The sequence below is a fragment of the Phocoena phocoena genome, chromosome X (genome assembly GCF_963924675.1).
Source record: "Phocoena phocoena chromosome X, mPhoPho1.1, whole genome shotgun sequence".
Taxonomy (NCBI): Eukaryota; Metazoa; Chordata; class Mammalia; order Artiodactyla; family Phocoenidae; genus Phocoena; species Phocoena phocoena.
The window spans coordinates 7268557-7288054 of record NC_089240.1 but is presented as its reverse complement, the minus strand read 5'-3'; the positions used below and the strand labels follow the sequence as shown (position 1 = coordinate 7288054).

Here is a 19498-nt window from a genome sequence, read left to right as displayed (position 1 = left end):
CCATTGTAGATCCAAATCACCAGAGAACGTGCACACACACACACCGCTACAGGTAGTGGTAGAGAAAGCAAAAAGCTGACTGTAAGGTTAAAAGCCTGCAGCTCATGCTAAGCACGTGGACAGCTTACCAAACCCTGCCACATGGGGGACCTGCAGGGGGCATGGCAGTGTCTCAGGGCCAGAAAAGCCAAGCCCCTCCAGGCAAGACCCAGCTCACCTTTCTATCGTGTCTCCCCTGGTGTCTACAATATGTCCTTAATAAAAAGCGGACAGACGAATCATCAACCAAACTAATCCTGGGTGATTAACAAAGTGAATGTCAACCTCATGTTAAACAACAGGGTTTGACGCGCCCGTTAATTACCCTTTATGTGAGGTGGGATCATTATCTTTGTCAAACACATTCTGTGTAACCTCCCTATAAAGAGTAATACTGCAACCACATTTGACACACTGTCATTGTGTCTGCACACAGGATGCAAGAGAGTGGCACGCTGCCCACATTTACCAAGAAATGGTAGCCACGTGGATTCCTGCCATTTACTGAAGGCTGACTATGTAGCAGGCACTGGTGCTGCACTTGGACAATTTAGCCCAATGATCACTGCTATGGACTGAATGTTCATGCCCCCCAAACTTCATATGGTTAGCCCTAACCCCCAAGAGGATGGTATTTGGAAATGGGGCCTTTGGGGGTGATTAGATTTAGATGAGGTCATGAGGGTGGGGCCCCATGAAGGGATTAGTGTCCTTAAAGAAACAGAAGAGACACCAGAGACCAGAGCCCCCCACCCAAAAACAGCACCATGTCAAGACACAGCAAAAAGGCAGTCATCTGACAATGAATTTGCCAGCGCCGTGACCTTAGACTTCCAGCCTCCAGAACTGTGAGAAGTAAATGTCTGCTCTTTAAGTCATTCAGTCTACAGTATTTTGTCAGAGCAACCGAGCTACGACAGTCCCCATTGACACATGAGAAGAGTCAACACAGAAGGTATGAAGCACAAGCCCAAGTTCAGCAAGTGAAACCAGGCTCTGAATCAAAAGGGAATATACTTTGGACCAACAAGCATACAATGCCCTTTCTTAGGAAAATTAATTCTTTCAGACCACCAATATCACCATTTATAAAATAACTCCTGTTCATTGAATTTGCTCACTTCATATAACTCACAAATGGTAAGAACTTCATCCCCAAACTCTTAGTAGGGATAAAGTTCTAATTGTAAAGATGTCAATTTTATAGGAGGAACACCTATAGATCAGGCTGCCCAACTGAAAGTACTGTGAGGATGGAAATGTTATCTGTGCTGCCCAATGCAGTGGCCACTAGCCCAGTGGTCCTCAACTTGGGACAAACATGCCCTCCGGGAAACACTTGGCAATATCTGGAGACATTTTTGGCTGTCACAACTGGGTAAGAGGGTGCTACTGGCATCTAGGGGGTCAAGGCCAGGGGTGCTGCTAAACATCCTCTGGTGCACAGGACAGCTCCACCACAAACAGTTATCTGGTCCAAAATGTCACGAGCACTGAGGTGGAGAAAACCTGCACTAGTCACATGTGACTGAGCATTTCAGATGTGGCTACTACGGTTGGGATCTAAAATTTTAATTTTATTTAACTTCAATTAATTTCAACTTTAGAATTAAAAAATTTAAGAGATTAAAACTAACAAAACAGGAATTCAAATGTAAATAGCCATGTGTGTTTCAGACAGCACAGCTATCAAGAATGTGCGTAAATATAAAATAAAGGTCTTATTTCCCAAGGAAACAAGAACGAACTATCTTCAGGGAAAAGAGAGATCTGATCCGTAGGATTGGCAAATAATAAGCATAAATAAAAGCATAAAAGTGAACACCCATGAAGCTTTAGGACACATGTCCTGGCACCAAACAGGAAATCGCAGGGAAACTCTCCCTCTGTCACTGCAGGCCACTCACTCTTGCAGGGTCTCCACCCCCTTTTCTTTGTACTGCAGTTCTTGCTTCATCTGGGTCAGCTCTCGTTTTAATCTGGAAAGCTAAAGACAAATTACATTTTTTTTTCCACAAAAAGAAGCTGTGAAAAATGATTTCTACAGTTGTTAGCATTGTCATCTAAGTTTCTGACTACCTTGCAATTCACAGGGTCACCCATTCTCTCCATGACCTTCTAACCCTGGCATATCAAACAGCCCTGGCATATCCAACAGCCCTGGCAGAGGGGCCGGCTCGCTTAGACACAAAAGGCCCGGGTCACGAACAGCTTTCTACCACGTGGAGCCCTGGAACCAGCAATGATTTTCTTTTTCAAGGTACTGATTTACACATTGCAACGAGCAAACTTTGTCATACTTTTTTCATCCTCTCTTCTGCTTACTACCCACAGATCCCACCTAGGAAACCCTGTTGCTCAAAGCATGGCTTCCCACTACCTGGAAGTCAGTCGCCTGCAGTGCTTATTTAAAGAGATGATAGGACCCACTCCAGGCCTTGTTAAAACTCGGTGGGGGCAAGGCGGGGGGTGTCTGGAGCTCACACTTTGAACTGATGCCCCAGGTGTTTTTCGTTGGTGTACTAGAATGTGAGAACCACGGCACTAAAAGAGACACTCTGGTTTACGGACTGAGACACCAGGACAGGAGGCTTGGCCTCTAAGATATCTCCCGTCCCCGCTTCCAGACACCCAAGACAAGGGGTTGAAGGGATGGAACACGGTGGCACACAAAGAACCCGGCACCACTGGCAGGGAGCACCGGTACCTTCTGGTCAAACGCCATCATAGGCAAGATTTCTCTGGGAATACAGCCACCAGGGAAGAACAGCAGCTGCTAACGCTACTGAGGGACAGGCCTGGCAGCCCACTAATACAGGGAAGCAGCCCTCTGAGGTCGGGCCCCAATGTCACCAAATCTTTCCAAACAGGGGGTGAATCTAGCCCCATGAAACACACTGAGGGACACAGGTGATTTTTTGTTAGATGGGCTGAGGCTTTAAAATGAAACTTTTCCCTTCCCATCGGAAAAAAAAAAGTGGAAAGTAAAACCAAATGTGGTAATAGTTCATGAAATGGAAAATCTTACTAAAATATGGGTGTTATACACACTGGCCACCATAAAATGAACCATGATAAGTGATGTTACATAAAAAGACATACGGGGCTTCTAGTTGTGAAAATATTCGTTTTACTCACCCTATCCCGACGACTTGCTATTTCTGCTTTAATTTGGTATGGGTCGTACTTTGTATTTGTTGAATATCCAAAGAAGGCTAAACAGAAGGAAAATATTTTATTTTATAATGGATCCTTTAAAGTAAATAAATACACACAGATAGGAACTTCTGATTCACCATATTAAGTAGTTAATTCTCAGTCTCAGACTTCCAAGTTGGCGCTGGCTCCTGAAGAATTAACATTTTACAACCTTGAATCCTGATGTTTGATTTTTGCATGAGGCCCTTCTATGTGATTCCACATAATAAAATATATGGCTATAGGTAAATCAAAACTCTGTTTACTTCAACTGCAAAACTACTACGGTTAAAAACCATATATACACAGGGGGAGGGGTACAGTTATGGTATAGAAAACTATTCTAACTATGTAAACAGTACATACAGTATGAACCCATTTTTACTTCCTTTTAAAATGCATGCACCCATGGAAGTCACTGGAAGAAAAGAACCCAAAATTTGACTGCTGTTCTCAATGGTTTCATTGCAAAAGATTTTATATTCACTCTCTTCATATCTATAGTCTCCACATGAACGATTTTTGACATAAGAAAGAAAAAAAACCCCAAAGATTTGTAAAATGAAAAAGACAACTTTCTAGTCACGTATCAGTATCTGACAGGCTTGAGGAAAAGCTATTCTTCCACGTTTTTGGTTCCCCGAAAGCTGAAGCAAAGCACCCACGCTGTTATTCTAAGCAGCTTGTTTTTGAGGGATGTTTAGCTAAATCACATTGCATAGATAAATGCTTTCTTCAGCGGTGCAGCACACGTGATTTAAAGCCTTTTAACAGACACGGCATCGTGATTAGACGGCTAATACCTGGGGGTGAATGAGGCGCGCTCAGCCATCCAGCTGTGTGCTAAAACACAGTCAGCCACGCCCTCTCCGCTGTCTCAGCAACTGAAGCAGCTTGCTGCTGTTTCTTTCTCTTTTTTTCTTTCTTTTTCTTTCTTTTTTTAAATTAATTTTTATTGGAGTATAGTTGCTTTACAATGTTGTGTTAGTTTCTACTGTACAGCAAAATGAATCAGCTATACATATACATATATCCACGTTTTTTTGGATTTCCTTCCCATTTCCGCCATTTCTAATTTCTATCACCCCATCCACCTCTCTGCATCTCTTTTTCTTGATGCTTCTGTCTCCTTTCTCTTAGGCCTTGGAGCTGCAGTGACTTGGTTCCTGTCCCTTCCTGAGTTGTGGAGGCTCCTCCTTCTTCATCTGAGAGTCACCCCACACTGGTGTAATCTGCCTCCGGGTCATTTTCATTAGTTTCACCTGCTCAGAAGACCCATCAGCAGGGCCAGCATCCATGCTTTTACTCCTTTGATCTGGGTACCAAAGGCTGTCATTCAGGTAACTTACATGTCAACATCTAGAAACCAGTTTCTAATCATCTCCTGATTTCATATTGGAGAAGCTGACTCAAAGCCATCAAGTGGGGCTTCCCTGGTGGCGCAGTGGTTAAGAATCCGCCTGCCAAGTCAGGGGACACGAGTGCGAGCCCTGGTCCGGGAGAACCCCACATGCTTCGGAGCAACTAAGCCCTTTCACCACAACTACTGAAGCCCGCGTGCCTAGAGCCCGTGCTCCGCAGCAAGAGAAGCTACCGCAATGAGAAGCCCGCGCACCGCAATGAAGAGTAGTCCCTGCTCGCCGCAACTAGAGAAAGCCCGCGCACAGCAACGAAGACTCAACGCAGCCAAAAATAAATAAATAAATTTATTTTAGAAAGCCATCAAGTGGTTTAAACAGCAAGAGTATTTAATATCCTCAAATAGAACCACATCAGCAAATAGAACCACATCCCAACTTAATTTGAGCTGTTCAGATATCTCCTGTTTTTTAAAAAATACAGTTCTATGGAAAATCTACTATTCTAAGCCCCAGTCAGAATTTCAAATTACTAGAATCTACTGGAAATAAATATCTGGAGGAGCTGTCTGCCAAATTTATCTCAAATGTTCTTATATTTAGAATTCTAATCTCTCAAAAACACAGAGTAAAATGTTTCTTAAATAGAATTCTTTCTAAGACGAAGAATGTTTATTTCCAAATCCTAGAACCTCCATCTTGCCTGACTCTTTGGTCTCATTTAAGACCAGTAATGAAAGCAACACCTCAGACAATGCCCTTAAGAGGCAGAAGTTATTTCTATAAAATCTCCACATTAAACTCCTGGGACTTAAGGTTCCCGAGCCTGAGCTTAAGGGGCTTCCACTGGGGCCCAGACAACATGCAAATAAACCCACGGCTTGCTGACTCCTTCCACGTGGGGCCACTTGTCACCTTGCAGCTGAGGAAGACAATGCCAACAGTTACCACCTGGGATCTTTCCCATTCCGGGTAGAAAGTAACCCCACCACCAAAGTCCAGGGAAGTTAACCGCAATGTTAAACATCAGTAACAGTGATCTGAAATCGTTGCCAAAACTCTTTCTGTCTGTGCAGTTTCATAGGGAAAATTAGCAAAGAGCCTTGAAGCGCACGCTGGAGGTGTAGTGGGTACAGATGGACAGATACATGGCAACCTGCCCCCAGTTCTCCTGCATAACTAACAGAGCCCTGAGGCACTTAGGCATCCGCCTCTCCCCCAGGACACTCAGCCTGGACCAGTCCTGGAGGGGGGTCCTGATAAACCACGACATCGCTGAGCTGCCCAGTCCACCGATGGGGAGGCCCACCACCCCCTGGAGGATGCTGCTAAGTGACAATGACAGCCTTATTGTCCAGGCCGAGGGGAGTTAGTCTTTTCTGCTACTTACAGCTGAAAACATCCTAAATGGTAAAAGGTTTTACGTATTGATACCACTCATGTTACCTTTGCCATGGTCTCTAGAGCTATAAAATTCCAGGACTGGAATGAGGTAAAAGGCAACTCAAGTACCTAAGACAGTGAGTATGTTTTATCTTCACATGCTAAGGAGAGTGATAAACACTGGCAGATCTTTTAATGATATAATTCAGTTTATAAAGATAGATTCTCAGTTCCTGATGTCTGCCAGTAAGTCTAATGGAACCCATTTGTGGAGTCCAAGGAAAAAGCTCAAGACTCTGGACCGCATTTTTCATTTTTTTATTTTTTTGCGGTACGCGGGCCTCTCACTGTTGTGGCCTCTCCCGTTGCGGAGCATAGGCTCTGGACGCGCAGGCTCAGCGGCCATGGCTCACGGGCCCAGCAGCTCCGCGGCATGTGGGATCCTCCCGGACCGGGGCACAAACCCGTGTCCCCTGCATCGGCAGGCGGACTCTCAACCACTGCGCCACCAGGGAAGCCCTGGACCTCATTTTTAATGGCACATACACCACAATACTTAGAAAAAGAAACATCTTCCTCTGTTAAGACACGTCTCCAATCTCAAGGTTTAGGATAAATATGAGACTTTCACCTCTGAAGCTTTCTTCTCACTTGAAGAGTTTGAGTGGGCAGAGCTATTAAACAGCTTAAGGAGGCCGCTCAGGCATACAGCATTGCTTTGGATGATATAATAGGAAGGTTATAGCTGAACTGGACCTCACCAATGTAAATTACTATACCTTGCTATTATAGGGTAGCTGTCACATTTATTTCATCTATCCTCATAAAATCTTTGTGAGGGATGGCGATTACGTTTCCCCACTTTAGAAATGAAGGCTGAGTGTGTAGTGACTTGACCTACATTCTGCCATCAGTCAAAGAGGGACTTCTGTCTAGAACTTGGGCTCCTGTGGCTCACATTAGCTTTTCCAAATTAAAAAGAAATGGCCCTCCGGCTCCCCGGTGCGCAACAGGAGAACTCAATCTGTGTTATTTAGCACTCAAAATGCTGCAGACCCCAGTAATTACTTTGGATTTCGATTTTATGGGTTATTAAAAGGGGGAAATGTGTCCATGTCTGCCTCTGTGTCCATCTCCTCTTACACACAGGGCTCCTCTGGACCGTGAGAACCCAAGATCGCCCCAGGCGGATGACATGCTTTAAAAGAGGGTAGTCCTGCTCCAAAGACCTCCTCTGGGCAGGCTGACGGCTCCTTAAGACCAGGTGTACGCCTTCCAGGTATCGGCGCTGCAGCGAGCTGCTGGAGGGAGCCCAGGAGGACTCCGGCACAGAGGACGGCAAGCCTGGACAGTTTCCGTGCTGACAGGTACTAATTACCAGAGCCGACCAAGGCATGCCCGTAAACAACCGAGGCCAACTAAAGAGGGCATGACCTCTTTTTTAAAGGTACCAGAAGCAAAGGAACAAAAAAATCAAACTAGCCCACTGAGAGGTAACCTACAGAAGTAACACAAGAGCCCACCAAATCCAAACCAAGAAGTCCCTCTCTAGGGCAGACGAGGAGATCTGGTAAACATGTGTGCTCTGCGACAACCTTCGAGATTGAGTCCTGCCAACTAATACCTGGGAAGATGCTGCGTGAGCCATTTTTTTCCTGCCTGCTCCAACATGCCTGCGTGCAGGAAAACGAAGGGCTGAATGGATGGACTGTGGCCCTTATCCTCAGCTAGGCAGGAGATGAGAAACCTTCACCAGGGAAACAAGGGAAGACAGTCTTTGTGGGATGGGCCTGGAGCCTCAGAAAGAATGCGGGCCGGACAGAGGACTGATAAGGTCAAGCTTCCCCACCGCCCGAGCCAGCCCCCTGAGCCAGGAATGCAGGGCGGGTCAGCGCTTTCTCACCGGAGATAAGGCTGACTCTTTCCCAGGCACCCGAAGAGACTTTGGCTGTAGGCTTCTGGGAGCTCCCAGGAGCCAGGGTAACAAACAAAGCCATACTCTTGCTGCTGGAAGAAAGGATCACAATCAGTAGATCTCAACTCTGGGAATCCCCTGGGGAGCTTTAAAAAAAAAGTGTCTGGCCCCAGCCAAGGCCAATTAAACCCAAATCTCTAGGGGTGGCACTGGGGCCCAGACAGAAGAGTTTTTAAAAGCCCTTCGGGAGATTCCTCCAGTGCAGCCAGGGTTGAGAACCACTGGTGCAGATTCTTCTGCAAAGGACCAAATAGTAAATATTTCTGGCTTTGTGGGCCATACACTCTCTGTCTCAGTTCCTCAACTCTGCAACTGTAGCTGCTACAGACAATGGGTAAGTGAATGGACCTTGCTAGGTCCCAATAAAAGTTTATTTACAAAACACCCAGAGTGGACAGGATTCAGCCTGCGGGCCAAAATTCGCTGACCTGTGATTCAGACTATAATTTACCCCAAGCAAGAATTCCTTCTGAAAGGTCCTGCAACTGGTCATATACTTCATCTGAACGCATCCAGAGGCCAGAGTTTCTCAGGAACAATGAAAAAAAAGTTTCTGAAATAACGAATGTATTCAGTGTTTAAAAAGAAGGCAAACAGAAGAAAATATTGCAGCGAAGAAAGTAGGAGAAAACTCTACAAAATGGAGCTGCAGAGAAAGTACTGGGTGCGTCTTAGAGACTGAGTCCTTTGTAGTGAAGAGTTCCATGCCAGGGTTCTACAGAGCATTGGACAGGACTGGGCCCAAGGCAGCTAGCTCATGAGCGAACAGAACTAAAGCAGAGTTGGGGTCTTAGTCTCACGGGGATGTGTGCTCAAATCCAGCAAAGCATGACTTTGTTTTGGTCAGAGACAAAAAAGTTAAGGCTTGGATATTCTCAGGCACCAGATGGCCCAACACTGACACAAAATCTTTCCTCTCCAATGAACAGAGTTTTATTCTGATGACTTCCATAACTCAGGGGAAAATCTGTGAAAGGTGTGGAACAGAGCACTTCCCCTCCCCTTGCCCTCCCCCATGCCCTTCTGCTCCAATACCGGAAATGACTTTCTAGTGAATTCCTCTGTTTACAATTATTGCCTCATTTTCCCCTACAATCAGCCGTTCAGGATAAATCGTGTCCCCAACACCAGGCGCTAAGGAAATATCTGTTGAAAACTAAATGACTAGTTTAGTGGGCCACAAGAAAATCAAGAAGCAGAAGGCGTTCTGCCTTCCACGTGCCCCTTCAAGTGTTGTGAAATTGCCGGACTTGTCAATTTATAATGGGTCCTTATTTCCAGGTAACTTGAACGATGGGAGGGCAGCCTGTTCCAAAGCCACGATCAGTTCTTCTGAGCTGACTCTTCCATGTCTCGGAAATACTACACAGCACTGAAGGCTAGCTACACAAAAAGATCTGGGTTCAAATCCAAGGTCTACCGTTTACTAGGGATGTAACCTTCAAGAAGTAACTTAGCCTACCCAATATTGTCTCTGTGTGTCTCTGTGTGCACACCGAAAATAACATGACCGTGTCACAGTGCTTCACGGTGTTGCAATCACAACAATGCAGGAAAACACTAGCCCGTTACATGTTGCTTCCTTTCACTTGGAGTCACTGTCAATGAAGGAAGTAATGGGAAATAAGTCCCAATCTCCCTCTGTTGTTCCCAGTACCCGAGCAAGGAGCCCTGCTTTAGATGACTAACAATGTGAGCGACCTGGGTTGTGCCAGACCCAGGTGGCCAACTGGAGCCCAGGTGTGCCATGGATCCTGCCACCAGCAGCTCCTGATGTGGGCCCGGACCTCTGTAGGAGACATCTGTTAGAGCACAAGCCACCAGGATCATTGTCTTGAACTTTAGCCTGTGGCCAGAAATAGTTCATTTGAGTCATATCTAACAGAATTATCCTCAATGAAGTTCAGGTTAAACGGCAAATTGAAAGAGCCTGATCGGGCTTCCCTGGTGGCGCAGTGGTTGAGAGTCCACCTGCCGATGCAGGGGACGCGGGTTCGTGCCCCGGTCCGGGAAGATCCCACGTGCCGCAGAGCGGCTGGGCCCGTGAGCCATGGCCGCTGAGCCTGCATGTCCGGAGCCTGTGCTCCACAACGGGAGAGGCCGCCAACAATGAGAGGCCCGCATACCGCAAAAAAAAAAGAAAGAGCTTGATCAAAAACCGCAGGGATAGCAGCAACTTGATAAAATGCTTGAATTAGTTCCTAGCTTCCATTCGTAGTCTTTTTCCCTGAGGAGACAGGCTCCAGCAAGAGCCACTGGCATCTCCAGCCCTTCATGAAAATGGCCTAAGCTGGCCTCCAATGCCACCTGCACGAGTAGAGGCAGAGATCGCGTCTACGCAGGGACCTCTCACGGGTTGGGGAGTGGAGTCTCATGGTAGGATCTCAAGTCAACACCCCAGAGTCATCACCTTCCTTGACTCAAGGTTTCCTCATATATGATTTCAAAGACAGCATCTCAAGTGTTTCTTTTTTACTGGGCATTAATAAAATTCTACGGAGCACAGGAAGAATGAAATTGAGTGCAATTCCCTACTTGCCCAAATGTCAACGGAGTGAAAAGCCCGTGGAAATACAAAAACTGATGCTGAGGGAAGTCCCAGCTCCAGAGGACTATAAGTTCTGGATGCCCTCACCCTCTAGGCTCCACGTTGCTATGTGACTCCTCCCCTCGGGCTGGGCATAGAACCCGATAGGCTGCAACTAGGTCCTCCTATATTTGCATCCTCAAGGGCTCCAGTCCCGAGTCCCCACACTCACTGCAACTGAAGTCCTGGCTGCACCAGTACAGTAACCAGTACATAAAACACACCTTCTCTTGATGAAGTTTGTCCTTTCAATGACTGGCAAGAAACTTCCTGCCAGGTTTTTCTGATATGTGCTTCTCCCATCTTAGAAAGACTGACTGGAAAGCCTCTTTGGAGACCTAACCCAACCTGACCATGGAACAGATGAGGTGCCTACAGGCTACTGGGAAGAAATACTCTATTAGGTTGAATCATACGAAATTGCCAATATTTGGGCCTTTTTAAACTACAGAAATGACAATTGTATATGGTTCAATCTACTTCTACCAAGTAACTTTTGGAAAGGTTTAGAATCGCTAACTATATGCTTTCAGAAACAGTTATAAGCCAATGCTTCAGCCAAGTGTGACCTCGAGGCACCAAGTCCATGAGATCACTTAAAAGAGACCATATGCCGAGCCCCGAAAGTCATCTGAATAGATATCAAAAGATCGAAATTGGGCTTCCCTGGTGGCGCACTGGTTGAGAGTCCGCCTGCCGATGCAGGGGACACGGGTTCGTGCCCCGGTCCGGGAAGATCCCACATGCCGCGGAGCGGCTGGGCCCGTGAGCCATGGCCGCTGAGCCTGCGCGTCCGGAGCCTGTGCTCCGCAACGGGAGAGGCCACAACAGTGAGAGGCCTGTGTACCGCAAAAAAAAAAAAAAAAGATCGAAATCTTATACGTCTAGTCTCTGACCACAATGGAATTAAATTAGAAATCAACAACATGATACCTTTAAAAAGTTCCAACAACTTACTTTTTTTTCGGCCATGCCACTCGGCTTGCAGGATCTTAGTTCCCCAACCAGAGACTGAACCCGGGCCCTCAGCAGTGAAATCGAGGAATCCTAACTACTGGACCACCAGGGAATTCCCCCAACAACTTAACTTTTTTTTTTTTTTTTTTTGCGGTATGCGGGCGTCTCACTGTTGTGGCCTCTCCCATTGCGGAGCACAGACTAGGGATGCACAGGCTCAGCAGCCATGGCTCACGGGCCCAGCTGCTCCGTGGCATGTGAGATCCTCCCGGACCGGGACACGAACCCGTGTCCCCTGCATTGGCAGGCAGACTCTCCAACCACTGCACCATCAGGGAAGCCAACAACTTACTTTTAAAAAAACCCATGGGTCAAGAGAGAAATCTCAAAGAAAATGAGAAAATATTATGAACTGACTGAAAATGAAAATACCAAAATTTGTGGGATGCAGTTAAAGTAGTACTTAGAGGAGAATTTATACCTTTAGAGGCTATGTGAGAAAAAAGAGAGGTCTGAAATCAACGGTGTAAGCTCCCAATTTAGGAAGGTAGAAAAAGAACAAATTAAAGCCAAACTAAGTAGAAAGAAGGAAATAATAAAGAGGACAAACCAATAAAACAGAAAACAGACAAGAAATTGGGGGGAAAAAAAAGAAAACCAAAAGCCAGTTCGCTGTAATGCTACACACAATCAATAAACATTGAGCTGTGCTGATTAAGACACAAATTATTAATATCACAAATACGAGAAAGGACACCAGCTCAGCGTCCAGACATTGAAAGAATCATGCAGGAATTCTACAAAAAACTTCATAAACTTGACAGCTTGGATCAGCATTCAGCAGATTCCCCGTGGGCCAAATCCAGCTTGTTACTGTTTTTATACTTTTATCAGAACAAGCCACACACATCATTTAGGTATCATCTCTGGCTGCTTTTGCAGTCTAACAACAGGGTTGAGTAGCTGCATCTAAGATCATATGACCTACAGAGCCTAAAACACTATCTGATCTTTTACAGAGAAGCTTACTGATTTTTGGATTAGATGAAAGAGACGAATTCCTTGAAGCACACAAATACCAAAACTGATTCAAGAAGAAACAGGAAAATCTGACTAGCCCTGTATCTATTAGAGGTATTGAATTTGTAGTTACAAACATTCCCACAAAGACCTCCAGGTCCAGATGGCTTTTCTGGTGAATTCTATCAAACTGTTAAGAAAGCATTAATACCAATCCCACACGAACTTTCCAAAGCCTGGGGAGAAGGGAACACGTCCCAATTCATTCTGTAAGGCCAGTATTATCCTGATACCAAAATCAGAGAAAGACATTACAAGTAAAGAAAACTAGGAAGAGACCAGACTTTTCTAAAAACTAGCACTGAGCTGACCCATCACATTCTGATGGACAGTTAAAAAGAAACAAACAAGGGCTTCCCTGGTGGCGCAGTGGTTGAGAGTCCGCCTGCCGATGCAGGGGACACGGGTTCGTGCCCCGGTCCGGGATGATCCCACATGCCGCGGACCGGCTAGGCCCGTGAGCCATGGCCGCTGAGCCTGCGCGTCCGGAGCCTATGCTCCGCAACGGGAGAGGCCGCAACAGTGAGAGGCCCGCGCACTGCAAAAAAAAAAAAAAAAGAAGAAACAAACAAGAAAAAAACCTAGTACATATCAATAGCTGAAGAACAAGAGATGAAGCAGCAGCCTGGAAACAACATACCATCATACCTGAGCCTGCATTCTCTCATGGCACATGGAGACACAGCCATCTCAATTCCTGCTACAGGAGGCAAAGCCCACCCCCACTGCTCTCTTCTTCACAGCTTGTATGCTGCAGTGAAAAAGATGTTTGGCCCCTTGGCCTCAACTCCATTCTGACCTGCAAAACGGGATAAAGCTTTGACCACGTCCTTAACGTTCAAAGCTGTGTCACCAGAGCCAAATACCTGGCAACGTGGCAGTCACGTCACAGTAAGTCCCTCATGTCTCAACCAGACTTAGGTTTTTATACAATAAAACCTAGCAGTACCGAGTTCATACACTCTCCCCAGGCTCACCGGCACGCGGGACGGGCACGGCCACAAGCACCTGCTCGTGGTCGGTTACGCGTGACAACTTTGTCAGGAGGGGACCGGCTCAGGAAGTGACTGACTGGGTCAGTAACCAGAGGCTTTGGCTTCTGTGACTGGACCTGATTCCTTCAATTCCTGAGCATCTGCTGAGTCCTCCTGAAACAGGAGGCCATGTCCGGCAGCCTCCAAAACTCGGAGGGGTCCCCTTTGGAAGACGTCAGTGTGCTCCCATCTCACTCGAGGGGCAGACAGAGTTCCCCTGATTCCCCGCGTTATACTGAGTTCCCCCACCTCCAGTGTCTTGCCCAAGAAAGTATGCTACAAAGAGACAGGGGCTTGACATGTGTGGAGGCTCCTGAATCTTTCCATCCAGGACCAACAAAACCATCGTATGGCCTTCCCAGGGACCACCCCAGACAAGCAGGAATAACGGCAGAAATCTCTGGGTGAAGCCCTTTTCCACGCTGACAAACAGAAGCCAGGAGGCTGTTTCGTGTCACTACCTGAAACACGCTTGTTTATTTTCTCCCTTCCCCACCCGCATGGAAGCTCCGGGAGGGCAGGGGCCTCTCTTTTCTTGGGCTCCCCCTGTGTTGCAGTGCCTGGGCACAAGGCGGACACTTGATCAACATTTGCTGAAGGAGCGGTAGTGAATGACTGTCGGATTCCAGTGTGGAAGGCTGACTACCTAACAATCTGCGATTAGAAAATTTAGGAAGCTGTCTTGCCTGACTCAAGCTCAGTGTCTGCAAAAAGCCTAGCAGAGAGACAGCTCTGGAAGTCACACGTGTTAACCGTGGGGGACGGTGAACTCACAGCTGGCGTACGAGCGGCCGTCATCCTCGCACATCTTGTGCAGCTGCTGGTATTCCTCCTGGGCCAGCTCGAAACGCTGCTGCTTAATCTGGTAGATTTCTTTCTTGGCGTTGAGGGCCTCCTGGGCTACAATTAAATACTCCTTCAGCATCCGTTCCTGCTCCCGCCTCCACTGTTCTCTGGGATCCTCAATCTGGGTAAGCTCTGAAATTGAAAGGGTAAGAACATAAGGGACTTCAAAGTAAAATCTTTACGTTGACCAATAATCATGCAGTTATATGGCTAGTCGATGAGAAAATTAATTAACTACCAGGAGGTACATTATGGAAGCGTCTATATAACGAACCTCCCAGAGTGCGGATCATGTCCTATTTACATATCCACGCTTGGGAGGAGAAGAAAGCCCTGTAGACATGTAATAGCTCCATGGAGGGGAAGACGGTACCAGGCAACTTTTCACACTCTAAGTAAATGTTAGTGGACATGAACCCAAAGGAGGTCACCCCTGTCAAACTAAGACACACGTCCAAGCTTCCTCTCCCTGCCTTCTTCAAGCCAGGCTGCTGTGGGCTCTGCTGTCCCCGTGACTGGCTCGCTCCCCTTCTCCCACCTCCCACGCCAGACGACGTCCTTCTGCATTCTTCCTGGACTTCCCATAAATCCCCCGTTTTCCGCTCTGGCTCTCTCACTCTAGCAGCTCCCGTAAGGGCTCACGCCCACCTCCGGCTCCAACCTCTCCCCTGAGCGCCCATCCTTTCCTTCCTCCTCCCTCCTAGAGGCATCTCCACCTGGACAAACGCAAAGTAATTCTGAGTCATTCGTCCAAAGCAGAACTCATTCTCACACAGCGCCCTTTCACTACACAAACCAAAGCAAAGCAGAGGAAGCCACGCTGACGAGCGCCTGCGTCTCCCGCCTGCCCCTCTGAGTAAGCGCCTTCCTCTGGATCTACCCACTGAACCAGCCTGGGACTCGCCCTCAGAGGACTCGTGCGCTCCTCTCCCCACACAGAGTATTCCATGGGTCATCCACCACTGGCAATTCCTGCCCCTGCGTATCACAGTGGCTGACGTACGCCTTCTCTCCTTCTCCCCTTACTTCAATCAGACCCTCACGATCTCTCTCCAAAAGCACGCAGGCTGCCTGCCTCATCCCGCCAAAAGCCATCCTCCGTGCGCTCACCAAAGTGACCTTCCCAACTCTGCCTCCGGTTCTCTAACACATGGCCTTTTTTAAAGCACAAGGTTGTACCTTGGCGTGATGAAATGTTCTGGAACTAGATACAAGTGGAAGCTGGACAACACTGTGAATGCGCCAATTGCCACTGAACTGCAGACTTTTAAACGGTGAACTTTACGTTCCGTGCAGCTCACATCAAAATGGTTAAAAAATGTAAATTTTAGGTTATCTTTGCCCCATACACACACAGCACCCGCTAGGATGTTTCAAGTAAGTCCTTCCTTTTTAACCCCCCTCCCAGCAACATCCCCTACCCCGCTTCACACTGCTGCCCCAGGGCCCCTCCTAGAAAGCCTCCCTGGGCCTTAAAAGCTCCCATGGGGAAATAAAAAACAAAGACAACAAAAATCGGGGTCTTGACCTAGCCCCGGAGTCCAGATTCAGTGGGCCGAGGGGGCGCGGGCAGAGTCACAGCTGTTATAAGTGCCCGGATGTCTCTGACGTTGATTCAGCCATGAGACTCACCCCGGCCGACAGGCATCGTTCGCACTCTGTCCAGTGCACCCGAGAGTCTTGGGAACCTTGCAGGTGATCCACGCAGGGCCCCTCCGGTCCCTCACGTCACCATCAATCTGCACAGTTCCAACTTAATATCTGACTCCCCAGGTCCTGTGCCTTTAGAGAGCTATAAAGCTGTGCTATCAAGAGTTAGATTCTCAGGAGCAAGTTTTCTGGAATGGGGTCTCTGGCCCATGTACTAATTGTTATAATAATAATCTTTTATGTTCCTGGGGAAAAAAAAAAGAGTTGGGTTCCCTGAAGGCCTCAGAGGGAGGAGGTGGTATGACCCTGGAGCTGATGTCTTCAGCCACATCCCCCATGGTGCTGGGTCACCCGTTATACTCAAGGGGGCCGGAAGAAAGTCCGTGGTGATTCTTCGGTTTTCGGGTTCATGGCCAAGTCCAGCATGTCATGTTGAATCCTCATGGTGGAGCCCGGGTCTCACTTTCCTGTGTCCCCAGGGCCTCAAGAGTGGCCAGCATACAGAGGTGCTCTGTGACGCTCGCTGTGACTCAGCCAGCAGGACAGCAAGGCACACCAGCGGCAAAGAAGGGGACACAGAGGGAGGAGCAATTGGTGTTTACGAGACGAGCCAGAGGCCTCAGTGGCAGGTAGGCGGCTTCCAAAAACGTTGTGTAAGGCGGATGCCTGTGCCGTTCAGCACTGCCGCCCGGGCCCAGAGAGGCCCACAGCACAGGGAAGGTGGCCCAGAAGGGCCAGACAGCCCGGCCGCACGCAGCCCAGGGGCACCGGGCCAGCCGGGCCAGAGGGAGGGCGGCGGACCCACCCGGAAGCCCTCCTGCCACTGGCATAACCGCCGGGGAGGGCAGCAGGGCCAGGGCGGCACTCACCCCCCTGCCCAATCCCTGGGTGAGAGCCACAGTCACGTGAAGGCTGAGGGTACGGATTGGAAACTCCCCTGCCCCAGGAGCTAGCCAGGACGCCTCGCCATTCAGAGTTCCAAACGCTGAACTCAGAGGCCGGCCGGCAGGTGACAATGCAGGAATCAGCCCTAAAGGTACCAGCCCGGGTCGATCACACTAAGGGGACAGGAGGAGCCGTGGGACTGAGCGTGGAAGGAGCTTCGTCACTCACATGCTGGGCACCCCGCCCCCGGCCTCCCCCGCACTCAACAAACTGAAGGACAGAAAGCACACCAAGGGGAACTTCGGATCCCCGGTAGTAATGACGATGACAGAAACACGAGGCAGCTAGAATGAAAAGGAGGGAGTGAAGAAATGTGAATCTGAGAGAGAAATGGGTCCCCAGCTGGTCCCAGATGGAGGAAGGCTGAGGAGGCGGCAGAGAGCAAGGAGGGCGGGAAGCAGCGCGTCAGCTAGGCACCACGGACACTCCAGGCGGCTCAGCCTCTTCGGGGGGCCGTCCTGGGCACGCACGAGGGGGAGCAGCATCCCTGGCCTCCACCCACCAGATGCCGGGAGCACCTCTCCCAGGCATGACCATGAAAAATGCCCCAGACACTACCATGTGTCCCTGGGAGGCAAAACCAGCCCCAGGTGAGAACCACCGCTCCCAACAATTCTACCAAGAAGGCTGGCATGGTCAAGGACCCATTATTTTAGCTGTGGTCTTTACATCATTTTCTCCCTTCACAAAGCTCCAAAATGTTTGGTATATTAAAGCTAAAATCAAAGGGATAAGACAAAATGAAGTTAAGGTAACCACTTGGGCATTTATTGTTCCAAGAACTTGTAAACTTCACTCTGCCAGAAACACCCTTCTCATTTTGAGAGAGATTTCTATTACTAAACTGCCTGGGAAATTTACTCCTTCTTTTAGATATTCAAACTCTGCATTCCACATATTCCATGCAGTCCTGAGCAACACACACAAGCCAGGTAGCTACACAACTGCTTCACTTTTTGAAGAACTCAGCTAATCAACACTTCTGATGACACTGATAGAAGTCCAGTTTAATGCTGCATTGGAGAGTAACAATTGTTTCACTCTACAAAGAGTTCCTAGCTACCGGGGGATCAATATGGAAAGTCATTCATATGTAACAACTCAAGTGTGCCACTGTACTTACTATTTATGTGGTCCATGTAATAAATTCCGATTTGTTTATCATATACAGTTTCCCATCCTAACGGAAGTTCATCCCCAACACAGTCGGCAAAGGTCAATGGCTTTGTTATCCTGCAAAATAAAATTATGAAAGCAAATTTGAAAGTGAGGTCAATTTCATGTAAGTTTGCTGAATCGACTCTAGAATTCGGTTTCAATACAAAATTATTATCTAATTGACTGCTTTTGCTCCAACTATTTGGTTGGAAAATTAACTCACTGGCTTTGCCTCAATAATCATCAGTAACAATATCAGTACACTCACAGTTAAAAGCATTACTATCCCACAGTGCAACTTTAAATACCAGCAAAAACAGATATTGACAGTTACAGAACAGGTAAAACAAGCATCTTCCTCCAAGCTGTATGTTTAATGAGGTGATGACAATGGAATGTCGCTCTGCCACAACAACAGGAGAGCACCTATGTTCTCATTCCCTGACAACTGTTCCCCCCTCACAACTTTCAGCTTCTGTACATTACAGCTTAAATGTATCTAAAATGTATTTGTAAGTTTCATCTACCAGTGGTCATAAGTGAAGGAGTTAAATGTTAACCACTGACCAAAGGCAAAAAGCCAAACAAGCATGGTAACAATACAAGGAGATGCCTACTAAATACCGCCTGTATTCTTTACACAGAAGGAATCAGAAACTGCAAAGTATCCTCCTTGAAGTAAATCTGATCAAGGAAAGCTTGGCTTGACACAGATAGATAAAGGAAAGGTTTTCCAGATGGGTTTAAGTAGAACCTCCCCCGCCCCTACACCCCACGATCACACTGATTGACAAGACAGCTGTGGCATAAAACAAGCCGCCCCTATAATCGTCTGAGTCCAGGCAGCTATCTATTCAGTTGTCTCTATAAATGCACACTGACTGGTATGCATGGGAATCTGATAACCTAAATTTCACTAACTCAGTCTTCCCACATCTCTGTTCCAGTCTCTGGCCCCAGGAAAGTGAGACACCACAACCAACGCCAAGCCCCACAAGACAAGTATGAATCTTGAACATGTTATTTCCCCAAACTGGTTCGACAACAAAGCTCTGTCTCTCCCAGGAGCTTTTAGAAATTGATAAACACTATCAGAACGGCACTGATTGAACTCATCTTCGTTTTAAACATAATGGTTTTAAGAAGTTAGAGTCAATATCAAAACAGAAATACATATACAGAAGGTAAAACACACCATGGAAATCCTCTCAAATACGATGCGCTCAAAACCCCACAACATCACCAGATGAGCCTACTGCATAGTGCCGGTCCCAGCCCCAAACACCAG

General features: G+C 47.5%; 1 protein-coding gene across 1 annotated transcript in view; it reads right to left on the bottom strand.

Moving 5' to 3' along the window:
• The window catches only part of WWC3 (WWC family member 3), a 120409-nt gene that overhangs the window by 59621 nt on the left and 41290 nt on the right, over positions 1-19498 (bottom strand). The window contains exons 2-5 of the mRNA XM_065900894.1: positions 18176-18285; positions 14386-14589; positions 3178-3254; positions 1947-2026 (exon numbers count right to left, since the gene is read on the bottom strand). Of these exons, the coding sequence (XP_065756966.1) occupies positions 1947-2026; positions 3178-3254; positions 14386-14589; positions 18176-18285 (471 nt within the window). The remainder of the gene's footprint in view (positions 1-1946; positions 2027-3177; positions 3255-14385; positions 14590-18175; positions 18286-19498) is intronic.